Here is a 26,868-nt window from a genome sequence, read left to right as displayed (position 1 = left end):
AAGGCTGTATTAGGATCTCGGTCTTTGTCGTGAACATGCAGTAATGAAACTTATATAACTCTCAAGTTTAAGGAATTTAGTGCTCCGATCAACCGTAAAAACCTATTTGTGGGCGTTGAAGCATCTGACTGTATTTAAGAAGCGTTTGTTAAATTATCACTACTGCTTTCACGGTTGTCACCAGCATTCTGTTGAGGGCGGGCGGTCAATGAGGAGGGTTAGCGCAGCAGAGGGAGACCGAGGGCGCTTTGTGGCCGCCTCGGAGCCCTCTCTGTGCCCAGTGTGACCATTGAAGCCAGGCCATGGACACATCAGTCACAGCACTCCCCAGGTGAAGGCGACAGCCAGTCTTCACTGTGGGCGTCGTGACACATCCCATGGGCATCGCTGGGCTGGGCAGGCAGGGCATAGGGTACATGCTTTGCCCTACGGAGCGAGGCTGTCCTGGCTAGAGAACTCCAGGCCCGGCTGTGAACGTCACTGCCAAGGATGCGGTGCAGGTGGTACCAGCTCAGGGCCCTCTGCCTCCACCAGCAGGTGACCCAGGTCCAGGTGTTCATGGTTTAGACTCCTCTAGAGGAGAGGGGTGATCTTGCGTCGTCTTGCAAGGGTTGGGATTGCAGGTGTTTCGAGCCCTGATGCAGGAGGCTCAGGAAGAGGCCTTTAGAAACCCACAGTGTGGTGTGGTGACATCAGCGGCCCACGCAGCCTGGGTTGGGAGCCGGCTCTGCCCATGCTGTGCTGAGCAGCTTGGGAGCATCACCTCTTCATCCCGGCCTCGGCTCTCCCCCAGCGAGCCCGGGAGGTTGACACTCACGACTTGAGAGCTCCCACCTGCCTCTCCCCTTGCCGTTGGGGAGGTAACCTCCCTGCGGTTATTGCATTTTACATCGTTCTCTGCCCCCTCCCCCACCCCGCCTGCCCAGCGCTCCGGAACCTGCCTCCCTATAGACGAGCCATGTGGCACGGGGGTCGAGAGCTCTGACCTGAGAGCCAAGCAGACGAGAGTCTGAATCCCAGCTCGGGAAGATGGGTTCCATGAAAGTGCCCATCTCTCAGGGCTGCGTGAGGATGCAGGCGATCAGGGGCGCCAGCCGAGCCCGGCAAGTAGAGGGTCTTGTGAGGAGGAGCCCCAAGAACCCGTAGACGGGGGCCAGAGCAGCCGCTCTGATGGCCTCGGGGCTTCCCCACAGATGTTTCCCTCTGTTGTATTCAGATCAGGTAACAATGGGCCCGCTGTTCTGGGCGGGGCCTGGGGTGGTCCCTCAGATCCCAGCAGCCTGAGCCCACTGGGAGGGCAGACGCTTCCCTGGCTGGACGTCTCGACGATGGACAGGGATCTCAGTGACGGTGACAGTAAGTACAACCTGTCAGGGCGAGGGGCGCCCGCCTCCGTGGGTCGCTGAGCTGAAATCTCCCCACTGCCCTCAGCGCTGTCTTGGTTCTGCGTCTGTGCTGCTAGAGCATCCCTTCCTTCCTTCCTTCCTTTCACACGTAAAGCCCGTTTGCAGCCTGCAGGCTGTTCTTCCATTAGGTGCCTCGGGTGAGGACTTTCCTCCCTAACCACGGAACACTGTCCAAATCTTAGATTCTCTATCCTTCCTTCTCCGATTGATAGTCACCCCTCCCCCGCCCAAGCCAAATGTGAGCCTGGATATCAGGCTTCTTATTTCAGTCAGAGTTGCATCAGTTCTTAGATGAGGTTAATTTTTTTTTTTTTGCGGTACGCGGGCCTCTCACTGTTGTGGCCTCTCCCGTTGCGGAGCACAGGCTCCGGACGCGCAGGCTCAGCGGCCATGGCTCACGGGCCCAGCCGCTCTGCGGCATGTGGGATCTTCCCGGACCGGGGCACGAACCCGTGTCCCCTGCATCGGCAGGCGGACTCTCAACCACTGCGCCACCAGGGAAGCCCAGATGAGGTTAATTTTAAAGCAATGTCAGTGAAAGGTCTTTACGCACGATCTCCCTCTAGCAAAAAGCTCACTTGTTCATTACTGCTCAGGAAACATAGTCCAGGTGACCCCATCTTGTCATTAGTGGGACAGAAATACAATGGAATCTAAGAACTAATTAAAGAGATGAAGAAGGAAGTGGTATTTTAAGAAGAAATGTGCTGTGTTTTAAAACAAGAAAGTTGGAGAGTGAGTTTGGAATGGACAACGTGGGGAGTATCAGGTTGGGAATTGGCAGGCTAGGGTTCCAGTCCTAGCCCTGCTGTGAGTTGGCTCTGTGATCTTGGTCAAGTCACTTAACCTCTCTGAGCTTCAGTTTCCCCATCTGTAAAAGGAGATTGGTCAGGAGTTCTTAATTTGAGGACCATGAAGGTGAAGGCAAAATACTGTATGTGGGCTTTGTGGGGGGGGAGGAGGGGGAGGGGGGAGGGGGAGGGGAGGGGAGGGGGAGGGGAAGGGGGAGGGGAGGGGGAGGGGAAGAGGGAGGGGAGGGGGAGGGGAAGAGGGAGGGGAGGGGGAGGGGGAGGGGAAGGCATCCACAACTTTCACTTGAATCCCAGAGAGGCCCGTGACCCTAGTACATTTTCAGAGTTACCGAACTTGGTGACTTTGAAGGTCCTTTGCAGGCCCAACACTCTTTCCTGCCCTTAATGTTGGGGTGTCTGAGCTTTAAGCCTCAGAGCTGCAGTGGGATATGAAATGAACCTATGCTAATCTGAGAGAGCTCAGTTTAAATTTTGTTGGAGTCCTTTTTCATATTGAAGTGAGAGACTGTACCAAGATATTTTAGCATGTATTTGAGGAGGACCGACTCTCTGATGTATTGGACTCTCTGATATATATCTCTAATATATTGGAAATTGTGTATCCATAGTCTTATTCTAATAAGCTTCTACTAACAGTCGAATGCAGTCTTTCCTCTTAAAAAATACTGCTCATTAGCATTCTTTCAGTTTATCCTTGGAGTTTGTTGTAGTAGACATGGGCTATGTCAGATCTGGATTCAAATCCAAGCTCTGCCTCCTAATTGCTGGGTGACTTCGCCTAAGTCACTTGACCTCTCTGAGCTTTATTTCCCCCAATAAAAATAGAGATGGTGTCATCTTGCAGAACTGGTAAAAGATTAATTGGATGTAAAGTGCCTAATATATCACTCAGCCCAGCGTAGGCATGGAGTAAATGTTGACTCTAGAGAATTATCAGATTATGTCCCCGAGAGCTTTAAAATTAAACTGCTATTAATGGAAAATATTACCACCATGGTGTTTCTGTTTTGGCATCAAGCTTTTTGGTAAGCAAGGTAAGAAGAAGGTGAACTCTTTTTAGTTCCCTTAAAATTCTAAAAACTCTGATTCTGCCATAGGGTCACCCTATGTGCTGGTTTCCAACATAATCAAACCTCAGGCCGGCATTTAGGGTCTACTGCAAGATGTGAGATTGTCCAGAAAGTTTTTAGAAACAAGATTGACGAAATCTGAAACTAAGTAAAGTTTTCTCCTGGTTTCAGAAAGGGAGCCTGCTATGGGACTTCTGTAATTTATTTATTTATTTTTAAAGCTTTTTCTTTCTTTTTTTTTAAAATAAATTTATTTTATTTATTGTTTATTTTTGACTGCATTGGGTCTTTGTTGCTGTGTGCAGGCTTTCTCTAGTTGCAGTGAGCAGGGGCTACTCTTCGTTGTGGTGCGTGGGCTTCTCATTGCGGTGGCTTCTGTTGCAGAGCTCGGGCTCTAGGCTCACAGGCTTCCGTAGTTGTTGCATATGGGCTTCAGTAGTTGCGGTGTGTGGGCTTCAGTAGTTGTGGCACAAAGGGTCAACAGTTGTGGCTCACGGGCTCTAGAACACAGGCTCAGTAGTTGTGGCGCATGGGCTTAGTTGCTCCACGGCATGTGGGATCTTCCTGGACCAGGGCTTGAATCCGTGTCCCCTGCATTGGCAGGTGGATTCTTAACCACTGCGCCACCAGGGAAGCCTGACTTCTGTAATTTAAATGTCTCTTCTTAGGTGAGAGATGGTTGTCCACTTTAGCCAGTTGAGTTACCCTTCCCAGTCACTAAAGTGTTGTCCCCTTAGTTTTTGAGTCTACAGTGTGGGGAAGCTTCAGAGAGAGAATATCTTCCTCCAGTAACATAGTTTGGTACCAAAGTAGGCACGGATAGGGACATTCTGGGTGTCGCATCCACTTGGAAGTCACTTTCAGCACCACCTCTGTCAGATTTCAGTGCTTTAACAATGATTAATCAGGGGCAGGAGACGTGCACTCCTTTGATCACCTGAAATCAAGGGAATGGCATTTTAAAAAGGGAAAGATAGGGCGTCCCTGGTGGCGCAGTGGTTGAGAATCCGCCTGCCGATGCAGGGGATGTGGGTTCGCGCCCCGGTCTGGGAAGATCCCACATGCCACGGAGCAGCTGGGCCCGTGAGCCATGGCCGCTGAGCCTGCGCGTCCGGAGCCTGTGCTCCGCAACGGGAGAGGCCACAACAGTGAGAGGCCCGTGTACCGCCAAAAAAAAAAGAGAAAGATAAGGGGGTTATCCACGAATTGTGCCTTTCTCCACCAGAAAAATTCCTTCCTATGCAAAAGAAAAATAGCTGGCGTCTGGTGAGCAGAAACACGACCTGGGTGGCACTTTGCAAAGCTCTCTCGGCAACCACTCGACGTGTGTGCCTGGAGCACTGGCGTATTCACCTGAGTAGAAAGGCCTTGGGGCTTGGAGTCAGGCTCTGAGTTCTAAGTACTGTTTCTGTCTCTGCTATGCGCCTGTGAGCTTTTGCTGTCTCAAATCACATCTCTGAGCCTCATCTCGTCCTTCTACTAAATGGGGAAAATAGTGGTTGTCATGAGGTGCAAGAGAGATCATGGAGCGTCCCTCACCGAGGCAGTGCGTGAATAGGGGGCAGTGGTCCAGCTGGACGGCCACCCTGGAACTCAGCCCAACACTGTGGAAATGGTGACGCGGCTGGTGGCCCCCATCGGAGCACCCCACGCTGGGCGCCACCCAATGTCCCGTGACGTCCGCATTCCTGTTGTGCCCGCTGAGATCTGCCCAGGAAATGACGTGTCTGCCCGTGCTTCAGCCTGGAGGCCTTTATTTTCGTCCACAACATAATGGGGAGTTTAATTTAGCTCTGATGAGTTGCCAGAGGTCATTGTGGCTCCCAGTTGATGGATGGAGCTCTGAGCGCCCCACCTCTCATTCTTCCCGTCTTCCTGCACTGTTGTTGGGTTTCCAGCAGGACAGAGCAGCCACGTGGCGTCTTCTCGTCCAGGGGAGTACTGATGCCCCAGCGGAGACAAGACTTCCGGGCAGGCGGGGGCCCTCCCAGGGGAGGGGGCTGTGATGGCCTTGCCTTTCTTTCCACGCTTGACATTTTCACTCTTGTGCACTGGCTTAAAGGAGCACCGGGAAAGAGGAAGACCCGCCCTCCTCGGTCCAAGGCACTGACCGAACATTTATTCCATGCCAGGCTCGGGGCTGAGAGCTGTATCCACGTTGTCTCGTTAGGTGGGCCCTAATGCCACCCGCTCTCTTTCCCAGCTGGAGGAGCTGAGCGCTGGGAGGGTGCGTGTCCGGCACAGTGCCATGTGTTACCTGGCTCAGACGGCAGCATATCGGAGCCCGGGTTCCTCAACACAATGCCCAGGGATTCTGAGTGCAGCCACCCCCATCCCCACCCTGGCTGCAGTCCAACCCTGCCCCTCACCTGTAATTCTTTTAACTGCGCTCACAGACACTGCATGGACCCTGCCCCAGACAGGTTCAAATTCCAGCCACCACCTTCCGGATCCCCTCAGAGTGCCCCCGCACAGGTGGGTGTCAGGTCAGGGTGGGCAAAATACGCCTCACGGACCAAAGCTGACCCACCGCCTGTTTTATAGTTGAACTGGAACGAGCCACACTTACTCAGTTGTCTGTTGTCTGTAGCTGCTTTCAGGGCACTGCGGCCGAGGTGTGTAACTAAAACAGACTGTACAGCCCATAGTCTGAACTGTTTACCACCTGGCTGTTTGTAGAAAACGTTTGCTGATCCCTGGGTCCCTGGTGGCTGGAGTAGCAGAGAATGCTAATAAACTTATTAGAAGCGAAACAATATTGAGAACCAAGGTTCGAAGAATAATTCCGGGGGAAATCTCATCCTGGGGATTTCAGGACACATTGGCAGGCGTTGCCGCTTTGGGATGACGTCACTTTACATCGCACTCGCGTGCGTCCCAGGCCTCTCACCTGCTTCTTGGCAGAATCGTTTGCTTACAAAGATAAGCTTTCCTGCTAAGAAAGGTACTCTCTGTATCCACAAATGTTCTTCTATTTCAGCTTCCTTTGGAAGTTTCCTGCAAGGAGACAGAACCTTAGAGATGCATATGTAGTGCTTATTATCAGAGGACAAGTGCACCCCTCATGGGGGAGGGGTGGTAGAGCAGGGTTGTTAATTTGTTTCAATGACACCGCCTCCTCCCTCTCTGTTCTCGGCCATGAATGTTCTCAGGCATCAAGAGGGACGGCTTCAGGAGGCCAGAAGTAGGAGCTGCAGTCTCTTCTTTGCTTGCTGTGTTCCCTTGGTGAAGCAGTCACAAGCCTGCCCAGGTTCAAGGGGAGGAAACGGAGACCTGTCTGTTGATGAGAGGAGCAGCAAAGAAGTGTGCCCGTCTGTTATTCAGTGTCTGTCTCCTAGGGCTGGGGAATATGATACTGTTTATACCGCACCTGTCCCGCTGACTGGCACACTTCAGCGGGTGCCCAGTAGGTGGGCTGGCACCCAGTAGGTGGACTGGCACACTTCAGTAGGTGCCCAGCAGATAGGAGCTGCCCTTCCGAATGTTTGTCTCATCGTTATTACTACCACTGCTACTGTCATACCCCCAACCCCATTGCTGGCCGCCCTACAAGTATGTTGTGTGTCGTGAGGGGGCCGGAGTGAGACTGACTGAAACCGTGAGCCTCTCTACGACGCACCTGCCCTCACCCGTCAGGTAGCTGACAGGAGTCGCCTTCGACCCCCTCCTCCCCAAGGCTCAGCACTGCCCGTTCTTCCCCAGGTGTGATGGACCTCAGCTTCGAGGCCGAGAGTCCTCTGGCGCCCCCGGCTGAACTCCTGGAGAGGCTGCCCAGCTGTGACTGCCTTCTTCAAGGGGACAGTGAGTCTGTGTCCCTGGGGGCTTGGGTCCCACAGCCTCTTCCCGGGGCTTATGCTGTTGAGCGGGCATCTCTGGAACAGGCCGGGCTGGGAGAGCTCCCCTGTCCCCTGGGGGCCCTGGGAAGCCCCTTGTCGCCATTGGGAGGGAACGGGAGGACGGGGCATAGGCCCTGTGTCCATGGACATTCCGTGACCACGTCCATCTCCACCTACGACCAGGATGCTGCCGGTCTTGGAACCCAGGATGCCAGATATTCTTCCCACCTTCGGAGGCCCCGGGGAGGCCCCGGGAACAAAGGTGCTGGTCTTCGTTTCTGGAGCCCAGGTGAGCCCCGACAGCCCCCACGGAGCCGTTGCGCGGGGTCACGCGAGATGATCCTCAGGTCACCTCTGTCCCCCGACAGCCCTCCTCGGGGATCTCAGGGGCCACAGATTTCAACCCAGACAGTGCATCAGGACTCCAGACCCAGTGGACCAGAGTCTCCAGGGATGGAGCCTGGGAGTGTGTATCTTTCCAAGCTCTTCAGGTTGTTGGGCTACCAAGCCAGGGTTGAAAACTCTAGTCTAGATCAGGGGTTGCAAACTACGGCCCCCGGGCCAGGTCCAGCTCACTGCCTCCTTTTGCCTGTCAGGTTTTATTGGTACACGGCCGTGTGTTTTTGTTTCCTTACTGTCTGTGGCTGCTTTTACCCCGTGACAGAGGAGCTGAGTGGTGACACAGAGGCCACGTGGCCCGCAAAGCCTAAAGTATTTCCTATCTCGCCCTTTACCGAAAGTCTGCTTGCTTGGAGACAGAGCTCCGGCTGTCCGGCCAGCTTTGGGTGGACAGGAGGAGGAGCCGTGCCCATGCTGGGTCCAGGGTGGCCGTGTCCTGCCGTTGAGGGTGCCTTCCTGGTGCTTCTGGCCCCGCTGCTGCCTGGACCCCCTCCCTTCTCCTCCCTGGCCGCCCTCCCTGCGTGCCTGCAGACGCCCCTTCTTCCGTGGAGTCGTCCCGGCCACTGCTGCGCCCACGCCCTCCATCTGCTGGGCACTGTCTGTGGGCACACGGGCCCTCTGTGCGCTGGGCCGGGGGTGTCGGCGACACAGCGTGCGTTGGTGAGGGCTTACATTTGGAGGCAGGCTGCCGTGGAGAAGAATGTGAAGATGGGGGGCAGGGCGGAGGAAGGGGCCTCAGCTCATGGCATTGGCGGGAGGGCTTTGCCGAGGAGGGACAGGGCAGTTGGGCCTCAGGGGAGTCTTCCAGGAGGAGGAGAGGTGTCCCGAGAGGGGGCCGAGAAAGGGTCCTTCCTAGTCTGCCCTCCCAGCCTGCACCACTGCCGTCCAGCAGGCTCACGGCGGGTCTCTGTGGGCGCCACTGTCAGAAGGTTCTCGGCTGGGGTCTTCCCCTGGGCATTACTCACAATTCCTCTGGCTGAAGTCAAGGTCCCAGAGGGCAGGAACCTTGTCTAGTCCTAACTCTGCCTCCTCCTAGCTGTGTGACATCTTCTCTGGACCTCAGTTTTCCTTATCTGTAAAGTGGCATAATTCATCTTTCAGTGTTTTGTTTCTGTTTTTTCATTTGAGTTCTAAGACCCCATCAGCCCTTCTCCGCAGCTCCAGACCTCAGCTAAAGTGGTTTTGCTGTCCTCTAGAAGGACCTGCCACTTTCCCACTGGGCATCTGTTCACACAGTTCCTGATGCCGGAGATGCGCTCACCAGCTGGATGTCCGAGGGCTCTACCACTGCTGTGGACACGGCCGGGGGACCCCTGTCTCCGGGCCTTGGTTTCCATCGGCACCGTGAGGGGGCTGGCTGGCCTGGGTGAGCCCGCAGGCTCTCCCCGACCCACCGCCCCTCTGCTCGGTCCCCACCAGAGTCCCCGTGGTGACAGAGGAGGTGGCCCGGGAAGCCCTCCTCAGCTTCGTGGACTCCAAGTGCTGCTACGGCAGTGCGGCCGCCGGTGACCTCGTCATCCTGGAGCTGAAGCAGCAGGTCCTGCGCAGGGTGAGGGCTGGCCGGAGGGCGCCTGGCGAGGCCGGGGAGAAAGGAGTCTTGGGGAACAGTGTGTGTGAATAGCGGTGACATTGTAGTGAGTTATAATACGAGGAATCACGGTTGTCAATCACCAGAGAACAGCTCGAATGCCCTAGGCGTCATGGATAGCGCATTACCTATATGTCTCACCGAATCCTCATAGCTACCCTTCATGGTAGGTATCATCGTCACCAGTGAGGAGGAATTGGACATTTAGAGAGGTGGAGTTACTTGCCCCCAAACACGCAGCTAGAAGTGACCGAGCTGGGATTCAAACACAGGTTTGCGGGCACCGAAGCCCTGTTTTTAAAGACACAACTTACCTGCTTCCTGGAGGGGTGGCCTGGAACGGGCCGTCTCCTCCCCTGATCCCAGCTCCCTCTGCCTCCCCCAAGTTTCATCTGTGCCAGGGGTATTTATTCATCACCCCCAAGCCGGAGGCTCCAGGGAGGTCCTGTGCTTGGTACCAAGACCACACAAGGTGACCCCACCTGTGTCACCTTCTGCCTTGACAGGGACAAGTTGAAGTTCACATTTCCTAGTGTCACTGGCATAGCCGTCCCCTGGAGGGCACACAGTTGCAGAAATCAGCCTCGCAGGGAGTGGTCAGAGCAGGGATTTGAGGTACGAGGTCTCTGTGTAGCTGTGTGACCTTGGGAAAGTCACCTGACCTCTCTGAGCATCCCTTTCCTCACATGGAAAAGGAGGAGCCAGGCGATGTCCGAGATCCCGTGGATGAGGATCAAGAAGGAGGATCTCGACCTCAGGCAGATACATTCCCCCAGGGGTGCTCGGAGTGGCTGATTCCAGCAGCCTCCATCTGTCAGAGGGCAATTTTTGCTTCAAAACTTGCCTCATAGACCATTTCTGTGTATAAAGAAATTATACACATTATCCTGAAGGTGCCCAGTGGTGTGTCTGTCAGGGGAGGTTTCCTGGGGCTGAATGACCCCTGGCAGATATGTCCCAGGGCATCTGCGACGCGAGTCCTTGCTGCTGCCAGCCTGTTCTGAGCAGCCCTCGGGCGCTGGCCGTGCTTGGGAACTTCTGTTCTCCCTGCTGAGCCCAGGGGTGGGGAGCTTCATCCTTTCTCATGAGGCTCTGTCTTCCTAAGGGCACGTGTGAACACACTATTTTTCCTTTGTAGTATCGACTAGAAACCTTCAGTGAATCCAGGATAAGTGAATGGACTTTTCAGCCCTTTACCAGTAAGTGAGTTGTCTGAAATCAGTTTGATTCGGAGTGAATATGGCCGGGATTGGTGGAGAATGTCAGGACTTGTGGCTTAGCCGCCAACCCCGAGGAAGATGCTCTGCTGCTCGGAGCCTCAGTTTCCCATCCCGCATCAAAAGAGAGGGTGGCCTTTCCTCCTGGAGACCTTCCAGGGCTGACGTTAGCAGACGCTTCCTGTCCAGGAAGTGGCTTGCAGGAGGTCCTGCAAAAGTCTAGTGTTTGCGTTTGGCCACAGGCTGGTGCTGCCACACGGGGCCAGACTGCAAAGGCAGCCAGTGTGCTCGGGCGTCTTCCTGCCTCCTGGGCCACCCCCAGCGCCTCCCCGAGTCTCTGGATCCCCACCCCATTCAGTGTGCTGTGTCACCTCTGCTGGACCCCCTAGAGGCTTAAGGCTCTCTTTCTGGGAAGCTCTGTGCCCTATCTGTTTTCTGGTTCATCCTTCGAGACTTAGCTCAAGGGTCCCCTCTTTTATGCAGCCTTTGAGGATTTCTTCCCTGCTGTCCCCTCCCCAGCAGAATGAGTCAGTCTTCTGAGTTTTTCAGAACGCCTTATGCAGCTCTTGTCCAAAGCACTTCCCATGTCATACTCTGTTGTATTGTGATGTAGTCTCTCTCCTTGAACGGAGGAGGAGAAAGAAGATGGTGGGCATGGTGACAGTAGTGATGACAATCCTGGTTTATTGCTCCCTCGGCATGTACCAGCCCTGGGCTAAGCTTTGATACGCCTTCTGCTGTTCAGTTTTACTACCGTCCTCCATGGTAGGTGCCACAGTTATCCCTGGTTAGAGAGGAGAGGATTGCAGGGCAGAGAGGTATATATAGGTGGAGGAACTGGTGTCGAGTTCCGCAGCCAGGAAGTACAAGAAGCGGGAGGCAGCCAGGTCTGTTCAACTCCGACGCTTGGCTGCCTAGCCACAGGCTCTAAGGGGACCCTTACCTACCAGTCCCTCGGCCCCAGGTTCTAGCTTAACGCCTGCACCAGGTGAAGGCTCCGTACTATTTGGTGAATAAATGAAGGCTGGTCCTTGCAGCCATTTGCTGCTCTTTGAACAGCCCCTTTCTCTGTCAGACCACTCCGTGGATGGACCACAAAGAGGGACCTCCCCCAGGCTTTGGGACATCAAGGTCCAGGTTCCCCCGATGTTTCAGGAAGATACCAGGAAGTTCCAAGTCCCTCACTCATCGTTGGTCAAGGTAATGTGTTCATTGGAGTCTCTGCCCTTCTCTCGGAGCTGGTTTTCCGGCACCGTAGTTTCTTCAAACTTTATCCTTTTGAAAAGGAAAGCCAAAATCCAGGCTGGTGGTTTATTCCTTGCCCATCAAATAAGCAGAATTCTAAGAAAACCCAGCGTATGGGATGTAGTCCCCTACGAAATTCCGTGCAAATTAGGGAGCGTTCACATAGCAACAGGATGGTACGAAATTGTCACCAGATTCAAATAGCGAGCATTCACATTCCTAGACCATCTGAGGGTTTTTGTCTTTTTTATTTTTTTGACCTGTTGGGAAACAGCTGAATGAAACATATAAAATAAAGTTAAAGCATCCCTGGGATTTTTTTTTATGGAAGTCATTAGGGGAGTAGAATTTGACATCCACGCTGTTTTACAGAAATATAATCAGGACAGGTAGTGAGGGTAACCTAATGTGTTACAGAACCACAGCTGAGATGTTTTATGTTCTGTGCTCATCTAATTAACTGCCTTGTTTTCACTTTAGAGCTTGATTCAAGCGTGTCATTTTACCCTCTGAGTTTTCATAGCATCATAAGACGAAGAGGACTTTGAGAGATCAAGAAAGTGTTTCATTCTGTTCTCCAGGGTGGAAAAGCTGTTTTGATTCAGCCATTGAATTCCAGTAGCTCACTCGCTGCCTTTTGCAAAAACACCCTCTGTTTTTTTATGGCTTCTATTCCCAAAGACCACTTTAGCCACCTAATGGGCAAAGGATACTGGCTTTTGTGGTTTCGCCTGGGAGTGTGAGTTAGGACATGGGAGTCGGAGACCTGGTCTCCCCGTCTTAGCATCCAGGGCCGACTGGGCTGAGGCTCCGGGGAGATGGTAATGTGATCTCCTTGGCTTGGTGTTCAAGGCCCTTTGGAAGCCTAGTCACAAATGGTCGTCTTCCCACCATGGCCTGAATTGTTATACCTCGACCTGGGATGCTGACATCATGGGGGTGGGGTTGGTGAAATCAGGAGCTGCTGGTACTTGGAAAACCAGACCAAGGAGAGCGTTCACTCTCAGGAATGCCACAAATGCCACGGGCATGGGCGCTACAAGTGCAGCAGCTGCCACGGGGCCGGCACGGTGAGTCACATGTGGCCGTTGGTGAGTACGTGATGTGGAGCAGGGCCACCTGGGGATGGAGGGCTGGGCTGGCAGCCTGGGGCTCCCTGCGCCAACAGTGGGCCCTCCGACAAGTCATCCTCCCTCTCCGGGCCTCCATCTTCCTACCTGTAAAATGGGAATGTTGGAGTGGGTGGTCTCTATTGACCTTATTTCCCTTTGATGGTTTATGATTTTCATTCTTCTCTCCTTTTCTGCTCCACCTACAAACATTTATTGAGTACCTGCTGGGTGCAGGAGGACTGAGACCTGGGGTCCTTCTCACAGGGACCCTCTGTCCGAGGGGCAGACTGGCAAGTGACCAGCACTTGTAGTGCAGGGGCCAGTGCCGGCCGAGAAGTGAAGTTCAGGGCCTTTGAGGGACACAATAGACTCGGCCTTGGATTAGCTTCCTGGGGCTGCCGTAATAAATGACCACAAACTGGGTGGCTTAAAGCAACAAATTTATCCCCTAAGAGTTCTGGAGGCTGGATGTCCAATACCAAGGTGTCGGCAGGGTTAAGAGCCATCTCATGCCTTCCTCCTGGCTTCTGGCAGCGGCTGGCAGTCCTTGGCTTATAGCTGCCTCACCCCCATCGCTGCCTCCGTGTTGCTTCCTGGCTTCTCTGTGTGTGTCTCTGTCTCCTCACGGGCTTCCCATAGGGACACGAGTCATTGGATGTAGGGCCCACCCTTCTGCAGTATGACCTCACCTTTACTAATTACATCTGCAAAGATGAATTCCAAATAAGGTCACATTCTGAGGTTCTGGAAGATGTAAATCCGGGCGGGGACGACCACGTATACTATTCAGCCCCGCGCGGGCCCCTAAGCGCCAGCCAGGCCCTCGTGGCCTCAGCGTTCTTTGCAGGATCCTCTAGGCTACTAGCCTTCCCGGCAGTAAGTCCACGCCCCTCACGTGTTCTCAGCTCTCCCCACCTCCCCGTTTGTGCCTAACCCCTTGGACACACACTGACTACTTGCTGCAGTAAACCGGCCTCCTCTGTCCTCTCTCTGCCCACGCGCCCTTGCACCCACCTTCCGCCTGCCGCGTGCTCGTCCCTCTACCCGCTCCGCACGCACCGTGGGGCTCCGCGGTGGCTGCACCTGCTCTGTGTCCTCCGGTGGCCTTCGCTGGTGGCCTTTGCTGCTCCCTCCCGCCCCTCCTCCTCTTACCCCCTTGTCCCTCAGGCTTTCCATGGAATGTCTCCGGAGCGCACCCCGAGCCCGCTGTGAGGGCATAGCCTGGTCCATCCAGCACCAGGGAGGGCCAGCCTGCCCCCCTCTCCCCGCCCCGGCCGTGGTTGTTTGGTCAGGGGACGGTCCCAAGGGTCATGGGGTTGAGAGAAGAGCAGGAGAGGCTGAGGTCTCAGGAGAAACAGGGATGTGAGGATGCAGAGTCTCTGAAGCTACAACTGGAGGGGTCCAAAGATACACTGCATTTTACAGACAAGGGGCGAGGCCCAGGGAGAGCAAGTAGGGAAGTGACAGCTTGGGGAAGGTCACAGGCTGGGTTGGAGCCAGGTCTCAGGTTGCCCTTTGCCTGCTCCCCGGGAGGCGGGTGAGGGCTGAGGCCACGTGTGTCCGCAGGTGCGGTGCCCCTCATGCAGCCGGGCCAAGCGCAGAGCCAGGCCCGCCCGGCGGTGTCAGATGTGCTCGGGGTCCGGCAGGCAGAGGTAAGACGGGGCTCCCCGGCCCCGAGCTGAGTGCTCTCACGGGCGTTCTTGCTTTTTACTGCCTGCCCTCAGGAAGGCAAGTGGGTGCGCTGTCTCGTCACCCCTGTGTCCCCAGAGCTCTGTGCATTGTAGGTGCCCTGTCACCTCAGTGAGTGTTTCTCGAGACCAAGTGGAGCCCATCAAGCAATCTGTGGGTCGGGGGCGGGGGGAGGTACGAGGGTCTGCAGGGAGGAAGGGAGGCCATGGGTTAAGAGAGGAGACCGCTTCGTGCTCACGTGGAGGGGAAGTGAATACAGAAGAGCACCAAGGTGAGATTCTTATCTCTCTGAGGATCCGGGCCCGGGCAAACCCTTATTTATAACCCATTGCAGGGACTAAATGGAGGAAGAGTGAAGGAAGGTTGGTTGATTGACTAAACAAAGTGCCTGTTCACAGGGCTTTGCAAACAGTGGGTTGCTGCCTTTTGGGCTTGACGTCCTTTCATGTATTTATAAATCTTTAAAGGGAAACAAGAAACCATGAGGAGTGAAACTCTTCAAAGTTGTGTTGGGTTAATGATACCTGTGGCTCATCCAGGCCCAGGCCATCCTTCTAACAAGCCAGATGGCGAAGCTTTGGTGGACCTGCCACCTGTGGTTGGTAAAGGAGCTCTTTGATTTGGAAAGAAACTTAGATTTCTTTCACTTACAAGTAAAAGAACTCCAGTTCAAACTGGCTTTAGCAAAAGAGTAAATTTATAGGCCCATGTGATGGAAAAGTCGAGGAATAGATTTCTGGGATGACTTCAGGTACAGCTGGATCCAGGTGCTTAAACAGTGTCACCAGGAATCTGTCTCTGTCCCTCACTCTGCTTTCCTTCATGTTGGCTTCATCCTCAGGCAGGCTGTCTCCTGTGGTGGCAGAGGAGGCCACCAGCAGCTCCAAGCTTGGTGACCTCAGTGGAAAAGGATGGCCCTTTCCTGATAGTTCCAGCAAAAGTTGTGGGGTGGATCTCAGTGCACTCCCCTGGGTCATGTGTCAATCTCTGTATCAGCCACTATGGCCAGAGAGATGGAATGCTCTGATTGGCCAGGCTGAGGTCCCAAGCTGGTCATAGAAGGGATGGGGCCAAGCCCACAAACCATGTCTCCAAAGGGAGATTGGGGCCCTGCTACGAGGAGCGGGAGGTCTAGATGGTGGGCACGCGGAAGCAATCCGTGCCCACCACAGTGCACCTCTATGAGGAAGGATGTGAGGCAGGGGCCTCCGGAGCCACTGGGACACCACGACCATCTGAGTGGTACTGATGGGGCCCCTCTCAGATGCAGCACATGCTCAGGGAGGGGGAACAAGACCTGTGCCACCTGCAAGGGCGAGAAGAAACTGCTGCACTTCCTCCAGCTGGTCATCGTGTGGTACGTGGCACCTCTCAATGCCATGGCCTGGCGGGGTGGCCGGGGGGGACGTGGCCTGGACTGGTTTCTGCAGAGAAGCTCCACTTGGTTGGGGCTTTCACAGTGCAGGGATCTGCTGGGAGAGACGGAGTCCCAGGGTCCTAAGGCCCCACGTCAGGGAAGCTCCCACGCATTAAGGGTTTCTCCTATCGGGTACCTTGCTAGAACAGAACTGTCTGTACTTCACTAGTTTTCCATCTTGCGCGTGAGAATGCTGAGGCCCAGAGAGGCTAAAGCACTTTCCCGAGGTCCCACCGGTAGCACGGCAAGCCGTCCAGCCCTATCTGCCTGACTCCAAACCCAGGGCTTAACCCGACCCCCGGGCTCTGTCTCTCATCCTCTTCACTTCCAGGAAGAACAGCCTGTTTGAGTTTGTGTCTGAGCACCAGCTGGCCTGCCCTGGGGACCTGCTTGCTAAAGCCAGAGGAGAGACGCTCTTTAAGGATGAAAACACGATGGTAAGGAGGGCTTTGCTACCGCCCTAAAGGGAGCTGGGTCCCTCCTCCACCTGTGAGGCCGGGTCTTCTGGTTCTGCAGGCGATGCATTCATTCAGAAAGGCTGGGCGGGGACAGAGGCTGCTGGGACCCCATGGGGCAGTTTGTCTTGAATTTTACATATTCAACCCTCCTTTCTTCCCCTGTTCATTTTCTCTCCCTCTTTTCCTCCCTCCTTCCCTTGGACAAATCTTGAGACGCTCCTCCTATACCAGGCACCATTCTAGGCCATGGGGATACCATAAAACAGAATCTCTGCCCTCCGATCTCACAGTCGGTGAGGGAGAGGGTAATAAGAGCATTTTCACCACACCGTCAGCCATTGAGAAATACACAAGCGAGGTAGAGAGGAAGGGGCAGGGTGTCGGTGGTGGAGAGCGGTGCCTTGGGGGAGTGGATGGTGTGACAGTATGGGAGTCAGGGTGTCCAGCAGAGGAAGCAGCACGACAGAGGCCTCGAGGAGCGGCAGAGGGCAGGGGGCTGGAGGGCAGCGAGCTGGGCGGAGCAAGGAGCTAAGACATGACAGGTGCCAGCAGCCAGATCAGGGAGGGTCTTGTACACTAGCAGTTGGCAAATTCCGGCCCTTGGCCTGCTTTTATAAATAAAGTTTTATTGGAGCACAGCCCACTTGTTTATGTATTGTCTGTGGCTGCTATCGTGCTTCGAGGGCAGAGTTGAGTAGTCGAGACAGAGACCCTATGGCCTTCAAACGTGAGTATTTACTCTGGCCCTGTGGCTCCCTGCTGTCGGCCTGGGAAGGGAATTTGGCCTTTTGGGACATCCTAAGACAGTTTTTTTTGGTTTTGCTTTCTTCCCTTTCTTCTTCCCACCCTTCCTTCCTTCTTTTTTTTTTTTTAACAGTATGTAGCTGTTTCAGATTGGCTTATTAGTTTCAGGTGTATATCATGATTTGGTATTTGTATATTACTGTGAAATCATCACCACAATAAATCCAGTTCACGTCCATCACCACACAGTTAAAATGATTTTTCTTGTGATGAGACATTTTTATGAGCTACTCTCAGCAACTTTCAAATATCCAATCCAGTATTATCAACTGTAGTTACCATTCTGTACTTCACACTCCCAAGACTTATTTATCTCATAATTGGAAGTTTGTACCAATTGACCCCCTTTCACCCCTTTTGCCCACCCCTCCAATCCCCATCTCTGGAAACCATCAATCTCTTCTCTGTATCTAGGAGTTTGTGTTTAATTCCACATGTAAGTGAGATCATAGGGTGTGTATCTTTCTCTGACTTATCTTACTTAACATAATGCCCTCTTCCATCCATGTTGCTGAAAATGGCAGGAATTCCTTCTTTATGGCTTCATAATAGTCCTCACCTTCCTTTCTTTGCCCCAATCACTAGGCTCTCTAAAGGCTCACTTCAGGCATCACCCCTCTAGGAAACCCTGCGCCCAATCCTAGCCTGAGTTAGGCAGCAGGGAAGGCGCGCCGGGTGGGCGGGTAGTCTGTCTACGGCCCTCGTTTATTGGCTGGAGTTCCCGACGCTATAAGGTGGATGATCAATGGTCCGCTTGGGTTTAACAAGCCCCACCCATCCCGCTCGCTCCTGGCCCGGGCCCGTCCCTTTCCGGCCTCGTGCTCCCATCAGCCCTCCAAGGCTCCAGGTGCTGAGGCTCCGGGTCAGGTGGTCTGCGTCTCCCCCCAGGTGTACCCCATCGTGGACTTCCCCCTGCGGGAAATCTCTCTGGCCTCCCAGCGGGGTATCGCCGAGCACAGCGCTGCGCTGGCCTCCCGAGCCCGCGTGCTGCAGCAGGTGAGCTGAGGGGGGTGGGGTGGGGACCGGGGCTGGTGGAAGGTGAGGTGCCGGGTCTGCTGGGGCTCCAGGACACTGTCCCCGTGGACGTAAAGGAGGGAACGGGCTCCTCCCTTTGTGGGGAGGTTCCTTCTTGAGAGTGGCAGGGCAGAAGGAAGGGGGGGAGGGGGGGAGCCCCAGTCGGAGGAGCACAGAGGTACTAGGCACTGACGTGGGGCCAGAGTGACCGGAGGTCAGAGAGCAGGGCTGGTCAGACATAAGGCCACGGGGAGAAGTTTGGACTGTTATATCCTGCGAGCGACAGAGAGCTTACAGGGTTTCACGCAGGAATGTGGCTCAGTGTCGTTTCGATTCTCACCCCCCCCCCCCGGTATTCAGGGAAGGGGAGGGAAAGCTCGAGATATAGGGTGCAAGGGCAGGTTTGGAACCCAGCGTCCGGCCCCCCGGGGCACTTCCCAAATCCCAGGCCCCCAAGGGCAGGGCTGACGGCCCGCGCTGCTGTGCGGCTGTTATCCTGCTTGCCACTAGGTGGCGCTGGTGCCCGTCGCGTCCCCAGGAGCCGCGGTGGGCGGGGCGTGTGCGGCAGGGGACGGGGTAAAGGAAACGGGGATGGAAGATGGGGCGGCGGGTTGGCAAGGGAAAGCCCAGCGCCTGAGCTCCGTGAGGGCTCTGTCGGGGGTCCGAGTCTTACAAACTGGGCGCAGATCCTGGCTCTTCCACGTCCCAGAGTGGTCCCGGGCCAGCTACAAACGCCTTCCTGAAGTTCAGTTTCTCACCCGTGAAAAAGATATTACTACCGCCTCAGAGGGCTTGGTAGGGATGAGATCATTTGCTTTAAGTGCGTGGAACCCGGTGCTCAAAATGTCCCTGTGCCTTCCGTTCCCTTTGCAATGAGTATTCCGCTTCTCTTCCTGCACGCTTACCCTGTTTGCAGGAGAGAAAAGGATGCATTTAATTTAAAATTAATAATGACCGTCTTGGAGCTGGAATGCACCTCAGAGAGGATGAAACGGGGGCACTGCAAACTGAAAGGCCTGGGTGGGGGGTGCTGTGGGTAGGAGGCCCCCTTACCCAGAGGGCCCCGCCTCCCCTCAGCTCTGTGCAGTGCAGGGGCAGAGATTTCAGACCTTCTGAAATACACATTTTTACATGAAATCTTCAAGTTTTTCAATACTGAAAGCAAAATTTTAAAAATGCTAAGAGCACTGTATGGACTGCTGGGCCAACTTTGGCCTGTGGGCATCCTCGGCTACCCCTGGTCTAGTCCAAACCCATGACTTTGCCGATAAATCAGAGGAAGCCCAGACAGTGGAAGTAATTTAGGCAAGGTCACACAGCTTCTCAGTGGAAGAGCCCAGGAGTAGAACTCAGATTTCCCAACTCCAAGGGAAATGTTATTATCTGCCACACTCAAGGCACACAAGCGACTGTGAAAGCCAGCGTAGGTTTGCAGGGCTATCAGCCGGACGAGGCAGTGCCCTTGTCGCCTGGCAGACATTGCAGGGGCGAGTCACTTCCCAGGTTATGTCCTGCTTCCCAGCTCTGGCACATAGTCATGGCTCCTGGCCCTTCCATTCACGGGCCTCGATGTCCTCATCTGTAAAAGGGGCGCGGTTGGACCTTACCTTAGGTTGGGCTCCGCAGAAGCAGCTCTGAGACGAGGATCCGTGTGCAAGTCATTTTTTGTTTATTTATTTATTTTTTTTTGCGGTACGCGGGCCTCTCACTGCTGTGGCCTCTCCCGTTGCGGAGCACAGGCTCCGGACGCGCAGGCTCAGCGGCCGTGGCTCACGGGCCCAGCCGCTCCGCGGCATGTGGGATCTTCCCAGACCGGGGCACGAACCCGCGTCCCCTGCATCGGCAGGCAGACTCTCAACCACTGTGCCACCAGCGAAGCCCGTTTGTTTTATTTTTTATCAATTTATTTTATTTTTGGCTGCGTTGGGTCTTTGTGGTGCGCGGGCTTCTCATTGCGGTGGCTTCTCATTGTGGAGCATGGGCTCTAGGTGTGCGGGCTTCAGTAGTTGTGGCATATGGGCTCAGTAGTTGTGGCTCATGAGCTCTAGAGCACAGGCTCAGAGCTTAGTTGCTCCACGGTGTGTGGGATCTTCCTGGACCAGCGCTCGAATCTGTGTCCCCTGCATTGGCAGGCGGCTCCCTAACCACTGCGCCACCAGGGAAGCCCAAGACATTTGTTAAGGAAGGGCTCCCAGGGGAAACAGGTAAAGGGGTGGGGGAGCCGGAACAGGAAGAGGGTCAGACAAGGGGGCGGTGAGGGTAGTGACGCTCTGAGTGTCAGCCATACCTCAGCGGCTGTTTGCCTGGAGCTGACGTTTGTTCTTCAGCCCCATCCACGGAGGACCCCAGCCCGGTCTCTAAGGGGCCTTGCTTCTGCAGCCCTGGTACAGTCTGGTGGGCATTACAGTGAAGACCGCCCAGTAGTGAGCTGTGTACTGTAGCACTACTGTAGGACTGGCCGGAGGACGAGGCAGGATTGCAGCAGCTTGCGGACACAGGTGCTCTCCTGGGACGTTTCTGCTGCTGAGGCTGACAATTTTGAGTCCTTTTTGGACCCTTCATTTGGCAGAGGGGCAGTGCCTGCCCAAGATCACACTGCATGTTGGCGGCAGGCCTCTGTCTAGACCCTGGGGCTCCCGGGCTTTCCCTGATGGTACAGCCCCGTCTCGGGCGACACAAGCCATCTGTGGACCAGACCTGGAGCAGGGAGGGGTGCACCAGGGGCAGACGTGCATGTTTCTTTAAAAGGGAGCATAAAGGGAGAAGAGGCCACTTCTGTGACTCTTTGTCCTAAATCGTCCTTGGGCCCAGGATCTACAGACAAAGGTTCATGCCAATATTTTGTTCAGGGTTGGGAAGTTAGCGAGTAGAATCCAGGGAGGGGCCCCGGCCCCTCCTCTCAGACCTGGAATCTGCTCGTCCCAGGGGCACAGTCAAGGGGTTCCAGCAGATACACGTCCGATTACGAGATGACCACTGGATGGCCGTTGATGTCCTGGCCAACCTGTGGTCCCCAACCTGGAGACCTTTAGAATCCAAATGGAGGCACGTGGGGTGGGGCCGCTGTGGTTTTGCTCTGTGTCGGGTAGCAGAAGAGTTTGGAAACAAGAGTGGTCTAACCCGCGGCCCAGGCTTTCTGAGCAGAGGTTGGCTCCCCTCCCCTCTTGCCCCGTGGTTCCCATGTTGGGTCTCCTGTGCCAGCATGGCAAGAGGGATCGTCTACCTTTTCATTCCGTAGTTATCCCCCTTGGAGGCCGCTCTCCGGCACATGGAGAAAACTCAGTCTCACCGTCTCATTTGGTTTTCTCAACAACTCCATGACATAGAAGTTTTTGTACCCATTTCGCAGATGAAGAAACGGAGGCCCAGAGAGAGGAAGTGGGAGGTCACGCAGACGGCTTCATGGGAAGTGCGTGCCCTGACCCTGAGTCCCCCGCCTCCTGCTACAGTGTCACTCCCTCTGCCACCCCTCCCACCCGCACCTCCCAGCGTAGGGAGCCCTCTGCTCAACATCCTCTCCCGGCCTGTTCCCCACTTTCCCCAGGGGCCTCAGGACCATCATCTCCCACGAGAGGACTTGGGCTCTTTTCCCAAGGAGGGGATCTTCCTGCAAGTAGGAGGGTCTGACCCTGGGCCAAGCACACCACCTCCCTCCGGGATTGGGGTCCCCACATCCGAGTCTGGGACAGGCGAGCAGCTTGTGCACAAGAACTTAGGGTTTGGGCACCGAGCCTGGCCCACGGTATGTCCCGAGAAAGCTTTGCTGGGGCTGAGGAGTCACTTCGCTCTGTGGGTTGCACCCGTAGTTTTCCGTAACAAATCAGTGCCAAAGCCAATGACCTGGGTGTCTCAGCAGGAGTCAGTGTCAGCTCCGAGGCGGCAGGGCATCCCGTTCACTGCCCCGTGATTCTGGAAGATTGTTGAGTAAGTGCTCCGAGAAGGGGCTAGAGAACAAGGGATTTAGGACCCCTCTTCATGGGGGGAGTGAGTGCCCCGGGCTCTCGAGTAGACAGGGATGCCAGGGAGGAGGTTTGAGCCTGAAATAGGTCCAGCCAGGAGGTGGGGCTTGACCTGGATGATCTTGCAAGCTTGAAATTCCATGGGCCTCAGTTTCCCCATGTGTGAAAGGAGGGGAAAACTTGAGAAAGACTTTTCTCGAAGGAGGGTTGATGCAAAACTCTGGTGCAGGGAGGGAAGCGTCTGAGAAAATAGCCTGCAGCAGCCCACCAAACTTTGGAATTTCTTTGGTGTCAACATTTTATCTTAAAATTTAATTCAAATTGCATAATACATTCCCTAACATCTCCATGGTTGTTTTAATAGAAAAATTTTTAAAATGACTTTGTCCTCCACTTTTCTCCACTCCACTCTGTCCACCCTCCCATCTAAAAATTACCGCTTCTGGAAGATGTCCTGTTTGGCTGGTGGAGTTCCATACATCTTGCAACTCCCCTGGGGATTGCCTGTGCGCCCCCTCCCCCCACCCCACCGCTTCATGAAACTGAGAATGAGGTGGTGGTTAAAGACGAGAAGTCGGTTTGGGCCAGAGCTTAGGGTATGTGAAGAGGCGTAGTAAGAGATACATCTGGGAGGCAGGTTGGAGGCAAAACGCCAAGTCCAGAGCCTGAACTTCATTCCACAGGTAGTAGGGAGCTACTGAAGGTTCTTGAGCAGGCGAGTGACTTGAACAGAACCCTGAGGTTTTTCTTGGCCAATTGTTTCCTCAGCGCCAGACCATTGAACTGGTCCCCCTCACGGAAGTTCGTTACTGGTACCAAGGAAAGACGTACGTCTACTACATCTACGGCACCGACCACAAAGTGTACGTGGTGGATTACCCCGAGAGGTACTGCTGTGGCTGCACCATCATCTGACGTCGCACATCTGCCCCCAGAGCCCGCCACTCACGTTTGCCCAGGAGATTGGCTGAGGTCTCTGAGTTGACTCACTGTTGGCTCCTCTGGACAATTGCATGCAAACCCGGGTGTGTCCTTCCAGAGAATTCAGCTCCTCTGTCAAGCTACAAGTCCTTCTGGAGCCCGTCTGGCGGAATCTATCACGTGTCTAAGCTACAAGAATTCATCTACACACATTGCTTTAGGAGAAATAACTTAAGCAGTGGGGGCTTTGCCTCTGGCCTGTGAACTAAAGCCCTGATTGAGCGTGGGGTTGATTTTACTTTTCCCTCGGTCAGTCTCAGTTCTGGTGTGTCTCTGCTAGTCTGGGCCTTTTGTGGAGCTGAGTGATTCTGAAATGTTGAAAGATAGACAGAAATTAGCTGCCTCTTATGCACACCAAATAGTGCACTTAGGCAAAAATGTACACCATTTTACTCCTCATTCTGTGGGTCAGGAATTCAGACATAGCCATGGTGGGATGGCTTATCTCTGTTCCATGACATCTGGTGCCTCACCTGGAAGTATCAAAGGCTGGGGTGGCTCAAGGGCAGGGGCGCTGAAGGCTGGTTCACCCAGATGCCTGGTGGTCGATGGCGGCTTTCGGCTGGAACACCTACATGGGGCCTCCGCATGCGGCGTGGGCTTCCTCACAGCATGGCGGCTCTCAGGGTAAGCACCCCACACGTGTGCCCCAATTAAAGAGACAGAGATCTGTTCCCAGACTGGAGAACAAACCCGCTGTGTTGGATAGACCAAGGGTCTGTATGCTAATCTCTAACGTGGTGCCTGTGCATGGGTAAATTTTAGAGAGTGGTTTTGGGTATATGCAGGTTCTTACATCACGTGCTGATCTTAGAACCTGCGCACCGAGTAGACTGTGTACCCAGTCCCAGGCAGGAACTCCCACCTGGTGCAGTGAGGCTGGGTGGGTGGAGGGGACACCCTGCACACTGAATGCCCGGTTGGCTTTGGAGGGGTGGTTCGGGGGCTGCGTGAGCCACCATGTACCTGATTGTGAGTAACCGGATGTCCCTGTCATCTTACAATGCCTGCCCCCACCCGGAAGGGGAGTGCTGCACCCCAGGAGGGCCAGTCCGTACCCTCTTGATCCCCAAGCTCCTTCTGGCCTGCAGCCCTCGTCCCCCATAGGGTAGAAGCACGTGGACATAAGAGGCCTGGTTGGGGGAGGCTCAGGTGGGGGAGGGGTGGTCTGAGGCCATTCCCCTGGGGCCTCGTACAACTGGAGGGGACGGTTTTTGGCTGTTGCCATCATTGGTGGACGGAGCCCAGGAAAGCGGGGCATCCAGCAGTGCTCGGGGACGTCAGCGCAGTGGAGTGGCATTCCACGTGTTACGTGGCTAGCAGATACCCCGTGGACACTCACGGAGGAATTACTTCTACAAGGTCTCATCGGTTATTACTGAATGCAGTGCGGATTTTTATGTGGTGTTCGCCTCTGTTCTTTGATTTTCTGGTGTGTCTTGTTTGGAACGGCTTCTGATCCTCCCCCTTCTCTCACGTACAAACGTGGAACTCTGGCGCCTTTGTTGGGGTTCCGCGGGCCGCCGTGCTTGAGCCTCACAGATTGAACTACATGTATTAAAACACTGCTTTCTTCTTACTTCTCCTTTATGTTTCCGTTTGGGCATTAAATTGCTTTTTAAAAATGGTCTGTAAGTGGGTTATGTCTAAATGTCATTTTAGGATAAAAAGGGAGCCTCACGTATGTTAGGGTTGAGGCCACGTGGCCCGTACACGCTGTTGGCATGTGAACTGGACCCAGCAAGAAAATCTGGCTGGAATAAAGTGGGTCATGGGGACACTGTTCTAATTGAGCCTCAGTGAGCCACCAGCCGTAGGGCCCCTTAGTTCTGGTGGTTCTGGCAAAATCCCAGATGGTTACTGGGTCCTCCGGCTGTTTGATAACTGTTGCGTGGTTTCCCCTGCAGTGTTGTCTGTTTTTATGACCTTTGCTGCAGCCAGGATCTGACTTAATTTGCTCTTTCTGCCTGTTATCCTAGGGCTGAGTTGGCTGTTGCTGGTAAGCCCAGACCCAGCTGAAGTCCCTGGAGGGCAGAGAACAGAATGCAAGGGCAGCTGTAACCCCCAAACTGGCCACTGCACAGGGTGGCTCTGGTCCCGATTCAGTTTTGCTGTAGAAGGATGTGAGCCTCAAGCGGCTGGCTGTTTCTTTGTGGCCCTGCCAAAGGACAACACCAGCTCTGTTCTTTACCAGTCACTGGCAGACGCTGGGCCTCTGCCTGGCGGCCGGAGCCGCTCAGGCCTTGGTGAGGGTTTCCCGCGGATCTGATGTCTCTGCCCTGAGACTACAGGATGGGAGGAGAGGCTGTCTGTAAGCAGAGGATAAGGAAAGAATCCATGGGAGTCAGGTGGCTTTACAAGATGAGGATGCCTAAGAGGCAAGATGGCGGTAGTGGTTACAAGCATGTGTATGAATGTGCCTGTGTGTGTATATGTGTGCATGCAGTTGTGCATGAGCATGTGCACATGTGTATAGGTGTGTGCACATGGTGTGTATGCATGCACGATGTGTGTGTATTTGTGTGTATTGCATGTCGCATGTGCATGGTTGTGTGTGTGTGTGTGTGTGTGTGTGTGTGTGTGTTTGCTTGCCAGGGGGAGAGGATCACTGCTTAGAAGGCAGGAGGGACTTCCTCCCCCACCTGGTTTTCCTCCCTTCTCTCCTGGTCCCTGTCATTCGCTCTAGTTCCCTATACCCTGGCCTTCAACACCTATCAGCTTGTTGTACCACAGCCAACTTGAATTTCTAGTTCATGTGCAACCCTTGATACGGAGCGTGATGAGAGAATTGTGTTTTCTCAGTCAGGACTGTGGCATTACGTTTCTCAGCAGGAAAGACCCTTCTAGATTCAGTGGCTGGGACGTTCAGCTTGAATTCCAGTCTCCTTTTGCTGACATTTCATAGTCAGGGATTGTGGAAAGAGCATATACACTCTGGTTCAAATTCTGGCCCTGCCCGCTAATCAGCTGTGTGACACTGGGCAGTTCTCTTAACCTTGCTGAGCCTCAGTTACCTCCTCTGTGAGATGGGATGATACCACTTGCTTTGCAGGGCGGGTTCAAGAGACATCAGGCGGGCAGAGCTCAGCCTCAGTAGGTGCTCAGTACCTGGAAAGGCCATCTCCTCCCAGAAGGAAACTCCTTTGTGGCTACGGGCAGGGCCTGAATGCTTGGCACAGCGCCTCTCCAGGTGACCCGTGAGCAGGCCCTCGTGCACCAGAGTGAGTGCGAGTGACCTCTATTCCGCCAGCTCCCCTTCTTCATCCTTCAGCTCAGCTCACACGCACTACTTCCCCGCGTCTTCACCTTGCCCTCGGGTGGGCGGCATCCAGCGACCCCTCCTCTGCGCTCATGTCTCGGGGCACGTGCGCGTGCACCGGTCCCTGATTTGCCTTGTCTCGGCCTCCGCTGGACCACCGGCCGGCCGGCGGCTGGGTTCTTGCTCGTCACTGCCTTACGTGAGAGTGGTGCGTGTCAGTGATGACCGCCAAGCGTGACCCAAGGGCTAGGAGGAGGTGCCGCACGTTGACTTAACACAAAAAATACCGGATTTTAATTCCAGTCTGGCCTGTCAGCTGTGTGGCCCTGGACGAGTCGTTCAGGCCCCTCTGGGGCTTCAGTTTTCATTGTGTACTTTGGAGAGTTGCATCTGCTCCCAGTTTTCCTTTTAAAATTTCACCTTTTCTCCCGCAAATCTGTGGGACCCAGATACATAAACCCGGCTCACAGATCAAGTGGGGCTGCTTTGGTTGGTGAGGGGGGCCCAGCGGCCTCCCAGAAACCTGCCCCCTCCTCGCCTCCAACCTCCGGCGTCTGGGAGCCCACGGGACACGGCCAGGCAAGCCTCTCGCTCCTGTTCTG

At 54.6% G+C, this 26,868-nt stretch overlaps 1 protein-coding gene across 1 annotated transcript; it reads left to right on the top strand.

The window, feature by feature from the left end:
• Positions 1-1,304: 1,304 nt before the first annotated feature.
• Positions 1,305-25,311, top strand: SSUH2 (ssu-2 homolog). The gene is made up of 12 exons (XM_079934535.1): positions 1,305-1,356; positions 6,991-7,089; positions 7,308-7,413; positions 8,943-9,072; positions 10,250-10,310; positions 11,404-11,528; positions 12,581-12,643; positions 14,252-14,337; positions 15,639-15,731; positions 16,123-16,228; positions 17,942-18,049; positions 22,795-25,311. Exons 1-12 carry the CDS (start codon positions 1,329-1,331, stop codon positions 22,939-22,941), a joined length of 1,152 nt encoding a protein of 383 aa, XP_079790661.1. The 5' UTR covers positions 1,305-1,328; the 3' UTR covers positions 22,942-25,311.
• Positions 25,312-26,868: the final 1,557 nt, after the last annotated feature.

The sequence above is a fragment of the Stenella coeruleoalba genome, assembly GCF_951394435.1.
Source record: "Stenella coeruleoalba genome assembly, chromosome: 10".
Classification (NCBI taxonomy): Eukaryota; Metazoa; Chordata; class Mammalia; order Artiodactyla; family Delphinidae; genus Stenella; species Stenella coeruleoalba.
This window is presented reverse-complemented; position numbering and strand designations above follow the sequence as displayed.

What these genes read in the sequence shown, in the direction of transcription:
- SSUH2 (XM_079934535.1), top strand. Translation starts at nt 1,329, where the DNA reads ATGGACAGGGATCTCAGTGACGGTGACA. An exon ending in TCGGGGTCCGGCAGGCAGAG is followed by an intron (nt 14,338 to 15,638) that starts GTAAGACGGGGC and finishes GGCCCCTCTCAG; the next exon opens with ATGCAGCACATGCTCAGGGA. An exon ending in CTCCAGCTGGTCATCGTGTG is followed by an intron (nt 15,732 to 16,122) that starts GTACGTGGCACC and finishes CTTCACTTCCAG; the next exon opens with GAAGAACAGCCTGTTTGAGT.